At 33.0% G+C, this 22,066-nt stretch overlaps 1 protein-coding gene and 1 long non-coding RNA gene across 2 annotated transcripts in view; both read left to right on the plus strand.

The window, feature by feature from the left end:
- The first annotated feature begins 1,211 nt into the window (after window positions 1–1,211).
- On the plus strand, window positions 1,212–1,991 carry LOC111712093 (uncharacterized). Its single transcript, XR_002767385.1, has 2 exons — window positions 1,212–1,338; window positions 1,899–1,991. It is a non-coding gene; the product is annotated as an uncharacterized LOC111712093 (long non-coding RNA).
- A 2,887-nt stretch (window positions 1,992–4,878) lies between these two features.
- Window positions 4,879–22,066, plus strand: part of LOC111712094 (uncharacterized) — a gene marked incomplete at its 3' end in the record, with an annotated part of 33,338 nt that continues 16,150 nt past the window's right edge. The window contains exons 1-5 of the mRNA XM_023486613.1: window positions 4,879–4,940; window positions 9,940–9,991; window positions 10,662–10,709; window positions 11,133–11,172; window positions 11,708–11,765. Of these exons, the coding sequence (XP_023342381.1) occupies window positions 4,902–4,940; window positions 9,940–9,991; window positions 10,662–10,709; window positions 11,133–11,172; window positions 11,708–11,765 (237 nt within the window). The remainder of the gene's footprint in view (window positions 4,941–9,939; window positions 9,992–10,661; window positions 10,710–11,132; window positions 11,173–11,707; window positions 11,766–22,066) is intronic.

Raw genomic sequence — 22,066 nt, forward strand, 5'->3', positions numbered from 1 at the left:
ATTTTTCTTTCATAATGTTTGTATAAAGTAAAATAAACTATAAAACTGTCTCTCAGAATATTTATCGTATGAGTTGTTGCATTGAATTTTTTATCATATTCTAGATTAACTTATTCTAACTATGGATCAAACCAAAGAGAATGATTTTTGCACCCCCTCCCCCTTCCCCCTATCGGATCCGTCCTAGAGAATGATTTTTGGACCCTGCCCCCGGCCACCCCTCCTATCAATTTGGTACATGACCAAATTAGTTTTTATTTATGGGTTAGGTATAGCTTAGGACACTTTCTGGGCAGAGCGCTGCAACCACCGGTTTAGTTAGTTAAAGACACTTTCTTGGCCGAGCGCAGTGGATATGACAGGCTAGGAGGCCGAGCGCTGCTTGTCACATGGTCAATTATATCAATGTCTAACATGTAAGATCCATGTTGTACAAAATTGATAGGAAGGGGGGGCCCGGGGGGAGGGGTCCAAAAATCATTATCTAGGAAATTACCCCCAATAAATTTTATTCATGACTAATGTAATGAATCAATAGGATAATATTTATTTTGAGGTATTTCAGGATTAGGTAAATTACAGACAATTTCTGAGCCAAGTGACGCAGCTAGGACACCCTATTGGGCATGGGGTTGCAACCACATGATGAATTATTTCCATGTACATTTTTTATAGGGTGGGAGGCTAAAATCACTATATATAGAAGTTTCCCCTATGATGGTTTTAAAAACTTTTTAATGGTCTGATCGACTTCTCCAACAAACAAAAACCCGTGAAGAACTCAAGATTATTTGGTTTATTTCACACGAGTGACCCGTCATTATCCCGTGATAATTCACGTGTTGTTGAGGTGATTGTCGACTGTTTGATCACGGGTCTAGGACCGAGTTTTTACACGGCGAAAACTTGAGTTTATTTCACCAGATGAACACTGGATTTTTACATGGGAAAGTTATTTTCCTCCCATCTACTTTAATTACATTTTTAAAAACCCCCCGAAAATGGGGGGGAATACATAATTGATTTCTGATATATAAAATATATTATAAAATATTCTGAGTAAAAGTATATAATTATTACAAAACGTTTAGAAACTAAACATTTTAGTTTATATCTTTTACATTAAACATCTTGAACTTGTAAACTTTAAACTTTTCTAATCATAAAGTGATATTTCAAGTCTAAGTAATGTTTAAATATGTTAATGTGTTGTTCATTGTGGTTTATATTGGTTCAGCAGTATCCTCAAGCAAACTTATTGCTCTCCTTAAGCAAACTTATTGCTCAAGACCCTGCTGGATCTACCCTAGCTCTGCTCAACCCCGATCAGCGAAACAAGTAAGGATAAACTTTTTATTCTCTGCCAAGTAATGCATTTAATGCAACTGATTGCTGTAATAGAAGCAAAATAGAGTTAAATTGCTCAGTTCGGACTAGTTCCTATTAACCGTTTTATTGGGCAAGATTATTGCTCCAATAAAGTAAAAGCAAACTTATTGCCATAAACTAAGTTTAATTGCTGATTTAGTGTGTAATTGGAAAACACACAATTATTGCTATTTAATAGCAATTAAGTCCATGACTGATAGTTCATGGGATAATAGGGTGATTGTCATGAATTAGAATTCCCTAACATTTATTTAGACTGAATACAAATAGTCTACAGAGTCCTAAAGAGATACTTTTCACTTAAATTGCTGAGAAGCTAAGCAAAAAGCACATTTATTGCTTTCATTGATAAACAATAAGTGAAGTCTAATCTTAGGTTAGCCATCATTACTAATACACGAGTCTAACCCTGCGTTGGGTTAAGCATGTATTGCTTAACTGCCAACATTGCTAATATAGCAAAGTTATTGCTCAAATTTGCTATATACACTAACATTATGTTTATTTAGTTTTTGAAACCGCTGTGCTGTTATCAATCTGTGAACTGAACGGAACCCTTTCTAAGAAGATTGTATTTATTAATAAAGATTTACGTTACTTAACCTTGTCATTTATTTATTATCAGGATTAGATAGCAATTCTCTAACATTGCGCAACACTTTTCTACGAGCAGAACATGTGAAAAAACTACAAGAATTGAACTGTAGAATTATCTCAAATATATTACACGTGATAATTATGAGAATTAATATCTAAAAATTCTGGCAATGCATTACTCGAGCTTAACACGATAGGAATATGAAAGATTTTGCACTGGTTTATTTTGCTACGTGTACAACATGTGAAATAACAACGAGAATTTTCAAAGAATATTTTCGCGTTTTTTACCCGTGCTGTACACAGGAGGAATCTTCAAGATTGTGAAAAGAAGATTTACCACGAGTATAACACAAGGAGGGTACGTGAATTAATCAAGTGAATTATCAAGCAGTTCTCCATCATGCTAATACCGTTGAAAACCTGTGTTTTGTTTGTTGGGTCACTACAGCACTAAGCGATAACAAACAGACAATTTGTCCCTATATTCGCACTTTTGCACACAAATATACAATTACAAATTTTCACAATGCATAGAAAGATGGCGACTAAGAAGAAAATAGATCCTATAGCAGCCCGTGTGCGGAGTTGAAAGAGTAGAAACCCTCGGTTCAGCTTGAGAAAGTATCAAAGACAATATCAAAATATGTTCAAACTAAAACTTAAAAAAATGACATTTCCATTTAATTTTTTAATTTTTTTTTTCACCATAATTATCAGTGAAAAATTTCTGGGAATTAGAGCTATCGCCAGGGATTTAGGACCATTCCATTAAAATTTTTGAAAAAATTTACATCGAGCAGAACAAAAAAAATCACAAAACCTCACAAATTGCAGTTTTGAAAAGTGAATTTAGACTATACAGAAAGAGTAGGATTGGTAATATAAATAGTTGTTATGATGATCACTGGTATTTGGTCTAAAAAGTAGCCTGGTTAGTGAATCTACTTAATATATTCTGAGAATATCTCTAGATATGTCTGAGGAATTCTTAAGAAAACCTTGGAAATGGTTTCCAAGAAATTCCCAGTAATTGGTTCTGAAGAAATTTCCTGGAATTGGTCTCAAGAAATTCTGTGTGGAAATGTTGACAACAAATTCTCCCGCCCTGGCAAATCCCCTGTGAATGTTTTGTTTGAGTCCTGCAAATTTCTCTTAGGAGAATCTTTCTTCGTAAATTCTCAAGAAAATCTCCAAATTCTGTCTAAATTTCTGCTGGATTTTCCAGTGAAAGTTTAAAGATTCCCAGAAATTCTGGTGAATTTCTGGGAAAGATTTTTAACTATTTTTGCGGATTTTCAGCAAAATTATTATCTGGTTAATAATTTAGAACTAGATCTTATGCATGCAAACAATAAGGTTTAGCATCTGTACAATCTTCTAAATACATGATATAAACATAATTTCTAAAGCATAATTGGCATCTTTCATATTTTGGACCAACAATTATTGCCAGATCATACACATGCAAACAGACATTTAGCATCTGTGCAACCTTCTTATATATACATAATTACCACAGTATTTTTTTTTAAATTGCAAAATACATAAGATAATTTTTTACAAATTTTACATTTTTTTGCCAAAGTTTTCTTTCACTGGAAACTTTAGATGCTAATTTTGTATTCAAATATTATCTGTCTGTCTGTCTTTCTTTCTGTCTAGCTATCTGTGTGTCTATTGGTCTGTCTATATGTCTGTCTATCTGTCTGTCTATCTGTGTGTCTATCTGTCTGGCTATCTGTGTGTCTATCTGTCTGGCTATTTGTATGCCTATCTGTCTATCTGGTTGTCTTTCTGTCTATCTGTCTGTCTATCTGTCTGTCTATCTGTCTGTCTATCTGTTTGTCTATCTATCTGTCTATCTGTCTNTCTGTCTATCTGTCTGTCTATCTGTCTGTCTATCTGTCTGTCTATCTGTCTGTCTATCTTTCTGTCTATCTTTCTGTCTATCTGTCTGTCTATATGTCTGTCTATCTGTCTGTCTATCTGTCTGTCTATTAATCTATCTGTCTGTTGGTCTCTCTGTCTATCTGTCTATATGTTTGTCTGTATGCAAAAGAAAAATTTTAAGAATAGGATTAAAAATCTTTTGGAAATTGGAAAAAAAGAAAATTTTACAAATATTAATTAAAAAATGATCAAATAAAATGTTTTTCTATATCAGCATTTTTTATGAATAATCAAAAATATTTTCAAAAATATTTTTAAATCACTTAAATCAAAACTGTATATTTCCAATAGGTTAGGACATCTAAATAGTATTCTTGAATGTTTTAGATAATCTAGACTCTTCTTTTACTAAACTCAATTTTACTATCAGAATAAAAAATTTCTTCAGAGATGAGAAATTTTCTTCACACACTAAAGTAAAACAAACAAAAACATGCTGAAGAAATAATTGGCTTAGTAGTTATTTTGGCTTTTCTGGCCATAACTTGAAGTATTCTGTGAAACCCAGAAAAAGCTAATATCTTTTAAGGTTTTCCATAAACTCTGTTTTAATTTGTTAACAAATTACATTTTTTATTTGCATTTTCTTGTTTTATATTTCTGTAAAACCCATAAAAATATGTTCGTCAAAAAGCAAATAACTTTTAAGGTTTCCGAAATACTCGCATGTAATTTGGTACATTGTTGTACGACAAAATCAAATTTATTAATACACATATCTTTGCAACCTGATTTAACATTTTAACCTTTAAATTTTCATTGATGGTTTGAAATATCTAAGACCTTTCGTCAGGAAAGATTTAAAAATGATGTTATAATAATTTATGATTGAAAGGATTTCAATATAACACTAAATTGACTCTCAATTGACGTGATCAAATATTGTTATAAACACTTGTTATATCTTTTAAACATGCATATCAACAAAATAATGTTCAGTCCATATAGATTTATCAGAGAAAATGTTTAGATTTGCGTTTTTAAGTAAAAACTCTCTCAAGGAAAATAAATCAAATTATCCATGAAGTTGTCTTCTGATTATAAATAATAATAATAATAATAATAATAATAATAATAATAATGATAATAATAAGAATAATGATAGATAGATAGATAGATAGATAGATAAATATTTGACTAAATATTTAATTTAAAAAAATTACAATTCAACAATTTTTACATTTTAACTTAGCCAGGGCCTCTCTAACTATTGTTGGTTGTTTTGAATGAGAGACATTTAGATAGAGATATTTATTAGATAGAGGAAAGGTATAGAGAGGAAAAGAAGAAGATAGGATCGCAGTGAGGGAGGGAAAACCCAGCACTCAAAGTTTATAATGTTTTGTTTTATTTTGGTTTGTTATAATAGCAGGGGAAAGGGGATAGAATTAAGATTTAGCAAGAAAATCAATTTCGATTTTTACAACAAAAATTACTATATTCTTCAAGAACACTTATTTTAAGACTTGTTCTAAAACTTTTTTATTGGTAACTAATTCTAATTTATAATTTTTTGTTCTATTTGGTTCTGCTAATGCTGTAAACACTCCATTAAAAGATAATGGAAGTTTGCCAATCATATATTTAAACATAAAAGCAGCAGAATTAAACTTGATCATGTCTTATATTTTTAGAATTTCAAGTTTCAGAAAAAGTGGATCTGAGTGTGCAGCATAACCTTTATCTGCTAGAACTCATATAGCTTTTTTCTGTAGATAATTTACCTAAATTGCTATTTACTGACGGACCCCAAGATATAATACCATACTCTAGTTGACTTTTAATAATTAATTTTCTATTTCTCAAAGGAAGGATATGTTTTACATATCCTTTTCATACATATGTGGTCTAATTGAAAATCCCATTATAGAAACTCATCAAATCTAACTCCTACATTTTTTCTTTACAACCTAACCCTATTCTTTTAATAGTCTTTTCCCCAATCATTAATTTGTATTGTTAATCATCAAAAAGGCATATTTTTTTTTCTAAAAAAAAATAAATTTAGTTTTAGAAACATTAAGAGTAAGTTTGTTTGCTTGAAACCAACATGCTGCTTTAGAGAGCGCTACATTAGCAGATGAAAAAAGTTGATGTAGATTACTGGAGGATTTAAGGAAACCTGTATCATCAGCAAAAAGAGAAGTAAAAGAGATGCACAATTAGGAAGGTCATTTATATACAGTAAAAAGAGTATTGGCCCTAAAACCGACCCTTTAGGTACACCACATAAGATCTTTTTAAGAGATGACTCAAATTCTCCTAAATTTACATATTGTGTTCTGTTAGTTAAATAATTTCTAAACCATTTGTTGGTGATACCTCTATAATCATATTGATTCAGCTTTCCTATAAGTATATCAAAATCAACAGTATCAAAGGCTTTTTTAGATATAATAATACTCCCAACATTTATTCGATTCATCCTTTATCAAATCTTGGTAAATTTTTGTTTAAGCATTATAAAAGTGAATGTGAGGTGGCATGTTTGAGACTAAATAATCCATATTGGTGAGAATATGAGATATTATATTTATCTACAAATCTGAACATTTGACGAGAAACCAGCTTTTCCAATAACTTTGAAAATGAAGAAAGTAAACTGATGGGTCGATAATTTGTGAAATCACATGTGGCACCTGATTTAAAGATTGGTAATACTTTTGCACACTTTAAGCTATCAGGTAAAAATCCTGTTTTTAAAGATAAATTGAATAAATAAAGAACTGCAGAAATTACACTTGGCATGACATCCTTCAATAACTTTGTAGAAATATTATCTTTGCCCCAGCTTATTTTACATTTTAGCAATGAAAGTGTTTCAAATATAGTTTCTGGAGTCACAGTTGCAAAAATGAAGTTTTGCTCAATAGGATTAGATAGATATTCTGAAATAAATGTATTTGTAGAAGGAATAGATGATGCGAGTTTAGGACCAACATTTACAAAGAAATCAGTAAAACCTTTAGTTATTTCATTTAATCCAGAAAATTCCTTACCATCGCTCTCAAATAAATCAAGTATTTCTGTCTTTGAGATATTTGATTTCAAAACTTTTTTAAGCACATTCCAGGTTTGTTTTATATTTTTACTGTAAACTGATCTTATAAACTCTTTTAAAATTCTTATTGCTGTTGATGTTATCAGGAGTTGGATTTTTAATACTGTAAGATTATAATTTATTTTAATTTTTTCTTGAAACTTATATATTGACTGTTATCCAAGGTTCAACTGGAGATTATTGTTTTGATAATTTAGCTTTAGCAAGAGGGAATGATTTTCTGAAACATTCTGATAAAGTGTTTTCTAAAGTATTGAATGCTATAGATGGATTGTTTGCAGAGGACCAGTCAAAATTATTCAAATTATCTTTAAAGATTGCAATTGTATTCTCATTTATTTTACGTTTATATTTAGCTTGAAATGGAGATTTAACGGTTTTAACATTTTTATGCAAAAAACAGGATAATGATCAGAAATAGATGAGTAAACTAACCCGCTCTCAATAAATTTGTCATTAGTATTTGATGAAATATGATCTAAAAAAAGAGAATGAGTGACCAGTAACTTTAGAAGTAAGTGTGATAAGATGAAGTTGACCAAAATTAAGCAGAGGGGGGGGGTCAAATTGACCCTCCCCCCAGCATATCCTGGTTTTCAAGTGCCCCAGCAGAGATAGGGTTAAAATCAGCCTTCAATATTACTTCTTAGCTTTAGATAATAATTGATTAGAAGAAATAATGTTTAGAATTTCTTGTAATTTATCTAAGAAAACAGTAATATTTTATCCTGGAGGCCGATAAATATTTTCTATTATTTTGAAATCTTTTTATCCAGTTTTTATTTTGATAAAGAGTGACTCAAAAAGTTTAACTTCAAAGTATGATATTTTATCTATGGTCTCATGTTCGTAAATGTCTCTAACCCAACATCCAACTCCTTCCCCAATATTTTTTCTATTTTACTTTGAAGATTTTCTTGTTTTAAATATTAAAGGCTAGTAACCAGGTATATCTGTGTTTAAATGAATTGGGATGTCACAAAGTTTCCTGAATGGAAACTACATGGAATTTAATATCTTGATGATTTAACTTACTCATGAAATCTTGAAATTCATTCAAATTACCAGTCTAGAACGAATATTAAAAGAAAACAGAGAAATTATCTGAATTATTTCTAAACTTGGTTTAAAATTCACCAATATCATTAAATTTTCCTGCTTATCCAAGTTATTCCATAATTCGACATCATTTAAGCTACTTTTAAGATGTTGATACATATCCCCATGCATCCCACAAGTCTTATTCATATTTGTTATAAAACTTTCTTGTGTGCTGTTCCACCCGACCTTCATTGAACCATTTAACTAATTCCAACCCATGCATCTCCAAACCCCCTGAAGAACATTTCAACTAAAAGAAAAGGGAGGAAAGAAGGAAGTAAAAAAAGAGAATTAGGGAATGGAAACTCAAGATAGAGTGATTGTAAAAATATAAAAAAATACAAATAGAAAATAATAAACAAATAATAACATAGTAAATAAAGTGATTGCTGAAATTGTTAACTATAAATGTAGGATTACAGACTTGTTGAATATGTATATAAGGGATAATCTTGATGAGCAAAGAATTATGAACAACATTAATATTTTTAAAGAAAAACTGAAACTTTAAACACAAAGTTTTCCCAGCTCCTCTTTAGAAAAGGTGATCGGTATATCCTAAGAAATATTAGAGATATATATGTACCTGGCCTTATCATTAGAATCTTTCTTGATCTTCAGTTTGATATGCCCCTTCTCATCAGAATTGTAAGAGCTGTTTTCTGGCGATCTAATCTTCTGAACTAGATTTTCCCAAGCTGACCCTTCCTTTCTATTCCAGATTTTTAGGAGATCAGACTTGTTTGGAAGGCAAAGGCAAGCCTGAATATCTGATACAGGAATTTTAATGTCATATTTCTCCTGTACTAGACTGATAATATGAGATTGCATGGTAATTTTGATTAAGTAAGCTAGAAACTATCACATTACCCTTGAAACCTTGTTGTCTAATTTCGTCAATCTCATCCCCTTGCCATCTAATCTTGCTTTCCTGTTCTTCTTGAGTAGATTTAATCTTGCTTACATTGCTTGTAATAGCTTGAACAGCAGAGATAAGGTTAGAGTTTAGCGTCGACTAAATAACTAACAAAGACTGAAAAGCAACTACTATATTTTTGTATAAGTATAACAGAAAAGAGCTTTGCTCATATATATTAAAATGGCGAGTTTTTTAGATCACATGGGTTTATCAGCTGATATCTTCAAGGACCGAAGCTGCAGACATTGAGGCGGAAAGTATGACGACCTGTCTCCCACAAGAGATGACTTCTCTTGTATCTACCTGTTCCCTTGTATTCACACTGTCTGGTTTCTGTTGCTGGTCTGGAGTTTGACCTAGGCTGATCTTAAGCTGGTTTAGACTATCACACAGAGTAGCTACATTTCACAATACATGATACAGGATCCTTAAGTGTTAGAGGTTTAGCAGGAGAACCAGTTTTACCTCCTGTTTTCTTACCAGATCCTTTTCCAGCCATATTGAAAAAGTTTAGTTTTAGATATTATAATATTGTGTTTACTTGATATCGGCGATTTAAATCAACTACATGTAAATCATGTAGATATAGAACAGATTGAAATATAGGAGCTCTAATGGAACACTGTAATATTTTTGTTCTATGTACTTGTTAGAGGAGTATATTCATAGTCTCGTAGCACCTGATCCAGAACATAGATTCAGAAAAGAGAATATACCTCAGACCCAGCACCACCAGGAGAACAAGGAATTGAAGTGCCTTATCCTTTAGAACAGTATTTGATCAGTGATTTAGAGCAAAATTTGAAATAAATGATAATAATAATAATGTGATATTGATAAGAATAATAAAAGTAATAATAATAATAATATTAATAATAATAAAAATATTAATAAGAATAATTTGATTTTTAATTTTAAGACATTGGTTTTAATTCTGTCTTCCCTGATCATCCTATATATATCGAATAAAGGTAAAGATTATGGAAACAGTCCTTTCAACTTCTAAATTTTAATATTTAAATTTAACTATATTAAACTAGCTTGAGAACAAAGCTTTTGCCTGGATGCTAAACTTTTACAATAAAAGTCAATTCAATCATCTTAAAGTTTTTACAGAAAGCTCTCAGAACATTCCCATGATTCATTATTTTTGATGGAACAACAGCAATGTAAAGGTGCAAATTGTGCTACAACCTGTGTGCTAAAATTTTGTCATCCAATTCAACAGTATTTTGGGTCCTACTTTATTGTTTGGAATAGCTTTCTTACATAATCTTAAACATTAAAGAAATCAAAACTTGTAAATCTGGAAATAAAAGTATCTACTTAAGTTCTCCTGAGGAAAAAAACTTAGTTTGAAGGATTAACAATAAATATTTTCTTTTAAATTCATTGACACAGTCTAAAAGGTTAAAATAAGAATTGCTCTTTTAAACTCATAAACTCAGTCTAAAGAATCAAAAACCACTCCAGAACTTTTGACCAAAGTCTGCAGGGTTCAAACTAAAATAAAAATCCTTTTGAAATAAAAGAACTCAGTCTAAAGGGTTAAAAAGCAATTCACTTAAAACTCATCAACTTATATATGTAGTTTTACTGAGTTTCTAATTAGATACCTCCATTAAAATATAATTATTACAGTTTGGAGTGCTTCAGAGTATACCGGCACAGGAGTGAGAGAAATATTAGGAAAACCTGCATATTTTCTGGCCCCTTATTTTGTTCTCCCACCATTATTTCTCATACTATTATCTTAAACATTATTGACTTTTGAGAAAAAATTAATTTAAAGAATTTTTTACAAAAATATTGTTTTCAATGCAAAAAAATAAGGTACAGTTTTGTCTTGGGTTTCCTGAAAGGCGATTAAAACCACTTGAAAATGGGTTCAAAAAAAAGAAATATTTTCCCCTTAGCAGAACCTTATGTTCTTTCTTAGCCAAAAATTTAGTACAGAAATGAAAGAATTTATCTAAGATAGACAACCAAATCAAATCAGATCTTCTTATTGAGAATTAGGTTATCATTAAAGTTTCTTCCTTCCTTTGTGGGTAACCTTCTATATATCTTATAAATAATTTATTAAGTCGTAAAAATTTGTTGTTTAAACAGGAAAAGATCTGCCACTGGTTCATCCACAAGCCTGTGTTAGGAAAGTTCTTAAAAAAATTTTAATTCAGTACCAATTTGAGCCTATAATACCCCTGGTAACCAAATGTCAGTTTACTGATCCTTGGGTGAGGGCTGAGCCCCCAATCTGCCCCCCTCTCTGAGCTCACCTCCAAAACTAGTCACTTTTATAGCTCTTATTTGAAATTAATCCATATTATAAGAATTATCCATTAGTCATGGTTATGCATCATTAATGCTTGATCAAACATAGCTTTTAAAGGCTTGGATGTAAATCTGACCTGCCACTATCTACATTATGGGTTACTTAAAATTATGTACTCAGTCCTTTAACCCTGAACAAGCTTGGGGGGGGGGGGTGTTTATCTTAGCAGGCATTGAAAATTTGAGCTATGAACATGCATTTCAACCATATACCTATTCTCTCAGGCCTTTTTCTAAGAGGGGGAGGGGGGTTGTGGTACCTAAGTTATACAAAGATTCAGACCCACCAGCTTTTTTAAGAGCAGTGTGTAAAAATTTAAAATTGGAATTGAAGTTTTAATAGCTTTCAACAGAACAAACAAGATAACGCCAAAACAAGTTAGTTTTATAATGTGTGCAAAGCCCAATGATGTAAGTAATGAAATTCTTAAATATAAACAAATTTTTTTTTTAATCATTAACCCATTAGTGACGAGACAAATAATTGTTTCTGATCTTGCTGAAATTCACAGAGTTAACTCGTTATACTGTCCATAGAGTAGATCTAAAGTTTCAAGTTTTTTCAAGGAAGGGTTGTGGAGATACAAAACCCGGCACATTTTGTCCGTCTCAGCATCAGTCAAAATTGACTGCCCGGTCAATTTTGACCGTCTGCAGCAGGAAACGGTCAATTTTGTCCGTCTCGGCTCGGACAAAATTAGATATGATACAAAGGGGGTGTATATATATACCATACAGGGGGTGGGGTGTATATATATACTATACAGGAAGGAGGGTGTGTGTGTAAATATACTATATTGGGGCAGGGTGTATACTGCACAGTGTGTTCCTAAGAATCGGCATTTTGACCGAGTGATCAAAATTGACCTGGTCTTAGACGGGCAATTTTGACCGGGCAGAAAAAAAGGCTAAAAATAGCAGTAAACATAAACTTTTTACACTGAACGTAGCATTAGCATAGAACTAACATCAACTGCAAACTTTTCATAGAAATAAAAAAATTTCGAAAACAATTTTTCACAGATTTATATCTGTTGAGGTTCCTGAATTTGAATCTCTCCCAATTGTTGCTAGCTGCTCTATCACCCTATCGACCTGTAACATGCCTGCAACCTATAGGCGAAACTCGGCATATCTAAAGGAAGGGCTGGAATGAAACAGGACAACATTTGGTATAAAAATGAAGGCGCTAAAAATATAAACCTTACCCGGTCAAAATTGACCGTCTCATCACTAATGGGTTAATACCATTTATTAATACTATCTAGCATGAAGACTGCACTCATAATTTGAACATCAAAATCAAGTTGCCTATATTTGTGTTGTAAATCTAAAACGGATTGATAATACTCGCCGCTCTTGAAACAAATCCAAACAAAAGAGGGCAGTGCACAAAGAACCTTACAAGTAGAAAGACTTATATACAAATATAATCTTCTACCTTAGGTTAAGTGCAGCTCCCAAGTTTATATTGATTCATAACTCAGACTATTAATATAATATAGCCTGATAAATATATTCAACTTTCAATAGCTAGTTATAGATATTTATATTAATATATACAAGCAAGGATACATATAATTCTGCATAGCTAAACTAAATACATAGCTCCGCAGAATTAATAGCTCCGCAGAGTTAATAGCTCCACAAAGCTAACAGCTCTGCAACATTAATAGTTCAGCAGAGTTGATAGCTCCACAAAGTTACTAGCTTCGCAAAACTAAATAAGGCAGCTCTGTAAAGCTAGACAAGATAATAGCTAAGTAATTAACAATACTGCAAAGTGTTACTAAAAGCTATAATGAAGATTACGACCACCCTACCCCTAGGGGGTGGCGACCATGAGGACCATGGAGATGTAGTTCGGGTCCTGCCTGCTGCTGGTGTGCCTGGGAGACCTGTAGATGAAGGAGGGAATGATCGGAATAGGAGAGAGCCAGGAGGAGTTGACCCCCAGACAGGGGATCCTAATGTAGATCCCCCAGACCCGGAGGATAGGCCGGAGGATGCAGAAGAGAATGACCTCCTGTGGATGAGACTGGGCCTCTAGCCAGACAGAGGCCGGGTCACTGTAGTTATCAGTAACTGGAGAAGGATCGAGGGTCAGATAGAGGTCGCCTGGCAGAACTTACATCAATTGAATGTAGATGCATCTCAGAGGCGTAGGAGGATATCTAGGGAGGAACACTATCTGAGAATGGAGGTGGAACTGTTGACCCACATGTCCTTATTGATGCTGAGAAGGGCGGAGCTCCTGATGTCGTTTGAGACCTTGGTGGATCTGAATGCTGAATACTAATCTCCTAAATATAAATATACAATTATTACATCTATTGAATTAATAAATATGAACTAAGAGAGTCAATTATTGTGTTTTAAATTCTGCTGTCGACCGAATAAAACTCGGGGTTTACAACATTTGGGTGTAAAAGTTGAATGGCACATGAATTTATTGATTGGCATTTATGGTTTTATTTCAAAACTTGTTGTGAAATTTTTGGAAAATTTAAAAACACTCTTTTTTAAAAGCATTTTGTTTTGAAAAAATTTCAAAATGCTCCTTTTCAGAAGTTATTGTTTTAGAAAATTTTAAAACTGTCCTTTTTAAAGGATGTCTATTTGACAGAAAAAAAAACTGTTTTCTGCTTAAAAAAGAAAAAGATTATTATATAACTTTTTAGTCCAGAAACATATTTAGCCTTCTCATCCCTGGATTTAAATTAAAAAACAATAAGTGAGAAATAGATTTTTTAATGAAAAAGGAAAATCCTTGTACAAAAAAATGTTTTTTTTTTCAAAATTTTGCTTCAATCTGTTTCGCGAAAAAATTAAAAATTTCATGAAGAAAATAAAGCAAAGATAAAATGGATCAATTTCACAAAAAAAAGAAAGCAAAAATTTTGCGAAAAAATACTTTTAAGCAAATTTTTTCAAAAATTCATCAAAAAAAGAAAATTTTGAGAGTATTTGGTAAAATATTCAAAGTGATTGTTCCATTAATTAATTTTTTACAATTTGTTTACATTTTTATTTTTAAACTTTAAGTTTATTTTTAAAAATCTTTGAATATGTTTATGATATCAGAGGAAATGTTTTGACATTTCTATTTTTCTTGATTTTTTTCTTTTTCGTACATCTATCAATTAAACTTCAGCTAACTTTCAAAAAAAAAATTGGGGGGGGGGATATCCTTGCAGCTGCCAGACTACAAGTAATAGCTACACTGAGAGGGTCTTGATTTTTCTTAACTTTGCATTGAATTGAGCTGAGCTGATTTGCTTTCCTTTCTTCTGAACTCTGTACTATTTGCACATGTGTTACATGTCTCAGCAACTTATTTTCCTAAACATTTTACTTAGTATAAAATAAACAGAGGGGAGGAATGTCTCCTAGCCCTTTCTCTAATGTTGTCTTCATTCCCCATCAGAAAAATTGACAGTGTAAAGCTTATCATCAGATATTTTCCTTCTGCTCTTTCCTTTTTCTTTTTTCTTCTTGTTAATTGTTTCTTTGCTTAGAGGCCACTCCTAAAAGTTAGGAGAGAATTACAAAAGTTTGGAGGAGGAAGGGTATTATGGATTGCTCCCTGTTTTCCTTAGAGTTAAAGTCTTTCCAACTAAGGGGAGTTTAAAGGAAACCTTAACTGCACCTCTTAGGCATGGTTTGTGTATCCATCAGGGGTTATTCTCCTTCTTACAGCTGAGCCATGCTGAAAAAGTAGTTCTTGTTTTAGGAAATTCCTATGTTTCACTTGCGGTGCTATGGAAACGCCTCAACATGGAAACGCCTCAACATGGAAACGGACCCAAAAGTGAGTTTGGGTCCGTTTCCTTCTTTTTTCAAGAATTATCGGAAATCCCTCAAAAACTAAAAAGTGTTGAGGGATTTCTAAGAATTTAAAACTTTTTTTGAAATTCGGAAACGGACCCAAAAAATGAGTAAACGGCCCCAAAAAAAGAGGAAACCGATCAACAAACTGAGAATTTAAAACTTTTTTTGAAAACCGGAAACGGACCCAAAAAATGAGGAAACGGACCCAAAAACAGAGGAAACCAGTCAACAAACTGAGAATTAAATTTTTTTTTGAAAACCGGAAACAGACCCAAAAAGTAAAGAAACGGACCCAAAAAAGAGGAAACCGATCAACAAACTGAGAATTAAATTGTTTTTTTGAAAACCGGAAACGGACCCAAAAAATGAGGAAACGGACCCAAAAAAAGAGGAAACCGATCAACAAACTGAGAATTTAAAACTTTTTTTGAAAACCGGAAACGGACCCAAAAAAAGAGGAAACGGACCCAAAAAAAGAGGAAACCGATCAACAAACTGAAAATTTATAACTTTTTCTGAAAATCGGAAATGGACCCAAAAAAAGAGGAAACGGACCCAAAAAAAGAGGAAACCGATCAGCAAACTGAGAATTTTAAATTTTATCTGAAAACCGGAAACGGACCCAAAAAATGAGGAAACGGATCGAAAATATTGGGAAATCCCTCAAAAATATTGGGAAATCCCTCAACAATATAAGATCCTGATAAACCGGAATCCGACCTAAAAATTGAGGAAACGGATCAAAAAAAACGGGAAATTCCTCTAAAAATTGGATTTGAGGGATTTCCGATAGTTTTTGAAAAAACAGGAAACGCCTCAAAAAAATTCATTTTGGGGAGTTTTCCGTTTTTTTTGGGTCCGATTCCGTGTTGAGGTGTTTCCGTGTTGAGGCGTTTCCATAGCACCTCACTTGCTTCTCCCTGTAGGATATGTCATTAACAACTCTAAGCATGACTCTTTTCTTCTGTGAAACAGGGACCTGCAATGAGAGATCCTCTTCCTGGCACAGGCATTAAGCAACTGATCCTGCTCAAAATATAACATTTGGGAGATATTTCAGAGATTTGCTTGTAAGTTAATAATACTTACTCAAACGTTAGAGTCTCTTGCTTTGATTTGGGTGAACGTATGTGGACAGTCAGAAACTCAAAAAGCTAGAGAAATCAGATTATCTTTATCAAACATTTATTAAAGCAAAGGAAAAGAAATTATTAATTTTGAATAATACAACATCTAACATTGAGCTCTTGGTGCTATGGAAACACCTAAACATGGAAACGCCTCAAGACAGAAATTGACCCAAAAGTGAGTTTGGGCCCATTTCCTTCTTTTTCAAGAATCTTCGGAAATCCCTCAAAAACTTAAAAGTATTGAGGGATTTCCAAATATTTTGAATCAGTTTCCGCTATATTTACATTTGACTCGTTTTCGGTTTTTTGTGTCCGTTTCCTCTTTTTTTAAAATCAGTTTACGGTTTTCAAAAAAGTTTTAAATCCTCAGATTGGTTTCCTCTTTTTTTGGGTACATTTCCTCTTTTTTTAGGTCCGTTTCTGGTTTTCAAAAAAAGTTTTAAAATTACAGTTTGTTGATTGGTTTCCTCTTTTTTTGGGTCTGTTTCCTCATTTTTTAGCTCTGTTTCCGGTTTTCAAAAAAAGTTTTAAAATTACAGTTTGTTGATCAGTTTCCTCTTTTTAGGGCGGATTTCCTCTTTTTTTGGGTCCATTTCTGGTTTTCAAACTAAGTTTTAAATTTTCAGTTTGTTGATCGGTTTCCTCTTATCTTAGGTCCGTTTCTTCATTTTGTGGGTCTGTTTCATTAGAGAGTAACTTTCAATAAGAAAGAAAAAATGTGGAAACAGAGAATTTTAAAGTTTTTAAAGAACTGACCTTAAATATGAGGAAACAGGTCAAAACAAAGGAAAACAATCAACAAACTGAGAATTTACAACTATTTCTGAAAACTGGAAATGGATCCAAAAAATGAGGAAACGGATTGAAAATATTGGGAAATCCCTCAAAAATATTTAAAAATCCCTCAAAAATTTAAGACCTGTATAAACTAGAATCTAACTTAAAATTCAGGGAAACGGATCAATAAAACCAGGAAATTCCACTAAAAGCTGATTTGAGGGATTTACGATAATTATTGTAAAAACAGGAAATGCCTCAGAAAAAATTATTTTGGGGTATCCGTTTTTTTGGGTCTGATTCTGTGTTGAAGCGTTTCCATGTTGAGGCGTTTCAATAGCACTGAACTCTCAGAGCAGAGAATTCCACAATTTTTTTGCTCAATTTTTAACATTAATAATTTATTTTAATTAAATTTTACAAAAATTTTTAATTTCAACATGATATCAGATGGAAACATTTTGAAACTACTATATTTCTTGTTTTTCATTCTTTCTTCTTGATTGTCCAGTCCTTGTCCATCCTTCAATCATACATTGGTTAATTTTGAAAATAAAAATAAATGAGCAAGGTTACTCTCTCCCTTGTTTGTTTTAAAATTTTGCTTCAGTCATGTTACTGTGTCAGCTCTGCATTCCTAGCTATAATACACTCTCAATACAATTTTCTTGATGGGGGAAGAGGGGTGAGGGAGGCGTTTTACACATTTTCCAGTTTTCTATCTCGAGTAGGACATAGAGGGGTGGATGAGACGTCTGCCATCCTGTGAATTTGTCTTTATTTGCTATCAGTGAAAAAATAGATAGTGTAAAGCTAATTTTTCCTGTGCAAAGTTTTTTTCTTCTTTCTTGTTTATCTTGCTTTAAGCACTCATCTCTACTGTAAAGAGATTTCCCTTCCACTTATTTCTGTTCAATTTCTTTTTTCTTCTTGCTTCTTGTTTCTTGTTTTTACACATTCCAAATAATTCTATTAACATTGAGTTCCCAGTTTCTCAGTTGGGAGATTTAAGGAATTTTACCCATATCTGCACTGCTTCTGCAAAATGGGGAGTTATGAACCCTGAAAGCTCTCTTCAGAGGTATCTACCATGGCAGTCCAGTCCTCACATCTGTATCATAGTGCATGGCTTGTATTCCCACGAGGGGTTAAACTCCTCTTTCAGTGCTCCAAGCTGAAGATGGAGTTTTGTTTTAATTTATGCTTCCAGCTTCCCTTGTAGGATACAAGATGGATAACTAAACTCAGCCGTAATTCTGGGACTACATAGTTCTGCTTGTTTTTTGCTCAATTAATTGTTACTTTTAAACATCTTTGGTTTTCATGAAGCAAGTTTTTGCAAAAATATTTTTGCAAAATTTTGCTTAATTTTCACATTTTTTGCTTCATTCATTTTTGCAAAAAAATGTGAAATTTCGTTTGTGAAATATAAACAATTTGTTTGCTGGAGACCCTAGTGATAAACAAAAGCACGGAAGTTTAAAAGTTTTTAATTGACACATGCCAATCATTCAGACAATTTTTCATGATGTTGAAAATGGATCAACAGCAGATTAAGTGTAAACTGAAAATGTGCGATGTGTTTTTGCAAAATTTTCTAAAAACTGGAATAGGCTTTATAAAATATTAAATGTTCTTTTAAGATTTGTTTGTAGATCAATAAACATTTTTCAAATACTTCATGTAGTACAATTGAGGGAATTGAGGCAAAAAACTGTAAAAACTGTATTTTCATGAAAATAGTCATTCTCATATGTGTATTTTAAATGTGTTAATAGCATACTTATCAATATGGAATGTTTGTATAATGATGGGGGGCAACTGGTGAGTTGTGCCGATAACTGAGTAAAACCTGATACTCCAGGGTTCCAGGGGGGGGGGGGGATTAACCTCAGGATTCTAGAAGGGGGAGGGGTACTTAACCCCCAATAAATTCTCAAGAGGTTCATTACAAGGCCAGTTTTTTTTTTTCAAAATGAAAAACAAACTTTTACAGTTTTTTACTTTTAAACAGAACACAATTCTTTCTTCAGTTTTTTTTAGAAATGGAAAACAATTTTTTTCCCTTTTTCGTTTTAAAACAAAAAAGAAATTGTTTCTGATTTTTGTTAAGGTTTAGAAAAGGATTTGTTTTAGTTTTCCTTTTTTGATTGAAAATCAATTTTTTAAGTTTTACTTTTTAGAAACCTAAAAACCAATTTTTTTATTTTCTGTTTTAGTTTGAAAATCATTATTGGTTTATCAAAATGTTTTTCTCAATTGTTTTACAATTTTAAAATTTCTTAATTGATCGCTTAAAAAAAAGTGGTTTTATAAAAATAAAATTGTTTAACTTTGAGGGCAAAACGATTCCGAAAACGGACACCAAATGGGAAAACAAACATATTAGATCAAAAAAAATTCAAAGCAATCTTCACCTATCCATACACATAATCAGGTGGCAAAAAATCTTTGAACATGAAGAGACATATAATTTTTTTTTTAAACTGCATATTTTCATTAAAAAAATTGCTTATATTGCAGCAGAACTTTATAGCCGCCTAATAAATGACAACAAATCTTAATCCATAAATACTATTATCTCTTATATCCAACAAAAGAGTTACTTCTTTTCAACACTTATTTTTGGCAAAAAAATATTTTTTATTAAAAACAAAATGCCTATTACCCACACTACTACTTGAGTATTTAACGGTTTCTTGGTTTACATCAATCTTTACTCGTAATAGCTATCTCTTCAGGTCCTCAAACATAGGTTTAATAAACGAGATTTATTAGTTTACATTTATTGGCATAAATATATCTGTTATAATGGTTTCCTATCTTATCCACATTCCATAGGGCTAAAGAGTCCCTCAATAGTTCATCTGAGCCTCTGTTCCCTGCTGGGCTAGATCTCAGCTAATCCTTCTATAGATCATATAACTGGTGATCTTCTGATCAATCCTAGCTATCTATCAATATGCTATACACCTATGATCCTCTCCTGTGATACTTGTAACTGGTGATTTAGGCTCAGCTACATTTTGCCTAGTCACAATTTGCCTAGTCACATTTTGCCTAGTCACATTTTGCCTAGTTCACTTTTGCCTAGGTAACATTTTGCCTAGGTAACAGTTTGCCTAGTTCAAGTTTGCCTAGTCACATTTTGCCTAGGGTAACATTTTGCCTAGGTAACGCAAGAGCATGTTTTTTGCCTAGTCAATAATCTTTTATAAAAAACAAATTTTGTCAAGAATTAAACATGTAGCTGAGCCGTGATTTATGATCATCCTAGTTCTCTGTCAATCTGCTGTAGATCTATAATCCTATACTTGTAGTTGTCCTGTGGTTCATATAGCTGGGGATCTTTGTGATCCATCCTAGCTCTCTATCAATCTGATCTGGATCTGCAGTCTCCACAGTATCCACAGTATCCACAGTATCTGCAACATACACAGTATCTACAGTATCTGCAGTATCCTCAATATCTGCAATATTCACCTTATCTGCAGTTTCCTCAATCTCTGTTGATCTACAGTCTGCTTAATATCTCTGTGGTCTGTAGTCTGCTCTGCATCTGTGTTGATCTACAGACTGCTCTCTATCTCAGTGATCTGTAGTCTGCTCTGCATCTCTGTTGATCTACAGTCTGCTCTATATCTCCATGATCTGTAGTCAGCTCTGCATCTCTGTTTTTCTACAGTCTGCTCTACATCTCTGTGATCTGTAATCTGCTCTGCATCTCTGTTGATCTACAGACTGCTCTATATCTCCATGATCTGTAGTCTGCTCTGCATCTCTGTTGATCTACAATCTGCTCTATATCTCCATGATCTGTAGTCTAATCTGCATCTCTGTTGATCAACAGTCTGCTCTATATCTCTGTGATCTGTAGTCTGCTCTGCATCTCTGTTGATCTACAGTCTGCTCTATATCTCCATGATCTGTATCCACAACATGCTCTAATATCCAAAGTATCCAAAGTATCCTTTACCTTTTATCAGTTATCTGTAAGTGTTCTGTTAGCACTCAATGGAGTGTAAGTCCCCAGACCTTGACAGAATAAACAGAGCTTGCTCAATGTCTATTCAGTTCTAAGGTTCTGGGTTCACTGCTGAATCTTAATGAATCAGAATTAGGCTTTGACTCAGTGAGTAAAAGAGGATGATAGATCTCGTCCTCATAGATCCTCGAGATGTCCTCCTCTCCTAGAGTCATTGATCTATTCTGGTATTCTAGCTGCTCCAATCCAGGAACTAGACCAGGCTCCTGATGTATTAGCTAGACAGTCTAGTTCTATTCTATCCGTATATTCTGGTCTCCCTGTCTCTCCAATGTTTCTGTCCCTAGAAACATCTGGAGAGTTGGCTCGGACCTGTAGTTAAACTAGCTGAACTGTGGTTGAACTTCATTGCCCTGGATAAGTGAGTTGCTATATAGATCCAGTTTCCCTGTCAATAGGACCAGATTGGGTGTCTAGAGTTTTTTCTGGCACATCCTTGTCCAGGGTTGGACTAGCTGGAACTGTTACAATCTGTGTGTAGCAATCCATGCTTTAAATATTACACTACACTCAATAACAACAAAAGTCATGGAGTCTAAAAACTTTATTAGCTCAACTTTAAAAACTTTAAACTAATTGAATTTTTAACATTCTTAATATATTCACCTGCTGATGACGTGGAATCCGTGAGCTGATAGTTGCAGCGTCCTGATATCTGGTTTCGGTTGAAATCGCCTTCCACCAAACTGCTCCCCCCAAGAAGGAATGTAGGAGTCAAGGTGGAGCAGGATCTTCTATGTCTAGCCTGTCTGTGAGGGTTTCATCTGAAAGATTAACTGAAGATAAGTTTGAATTTTATGATTGGTGGTGGTCAAATCTAGGGTTCGGGGGAAAAGAGAGAGAGAGGGGTTGACAAAATCGTTACTTTTGAACAGTTTGTATAATTGTATAATAACTTTATATGATTGGATCAAGATTAGAAAGTAAAT

This window comes from Eurytemora carolleeae, unplaced genomic scaffold (assembly GCF_000591075.1).
Source record: "Eurytemora carolleeae unplaced genomic scaffold, Eaff_2.0 scaffold1217, whole genome shotgun sequence".
Lineage (NCBI taxonomy): Eukaryota > Metazoa > Arthropoda > Copepoda > Calanoida > Temoridae > Eurytemora > Eurytemora carolleeae.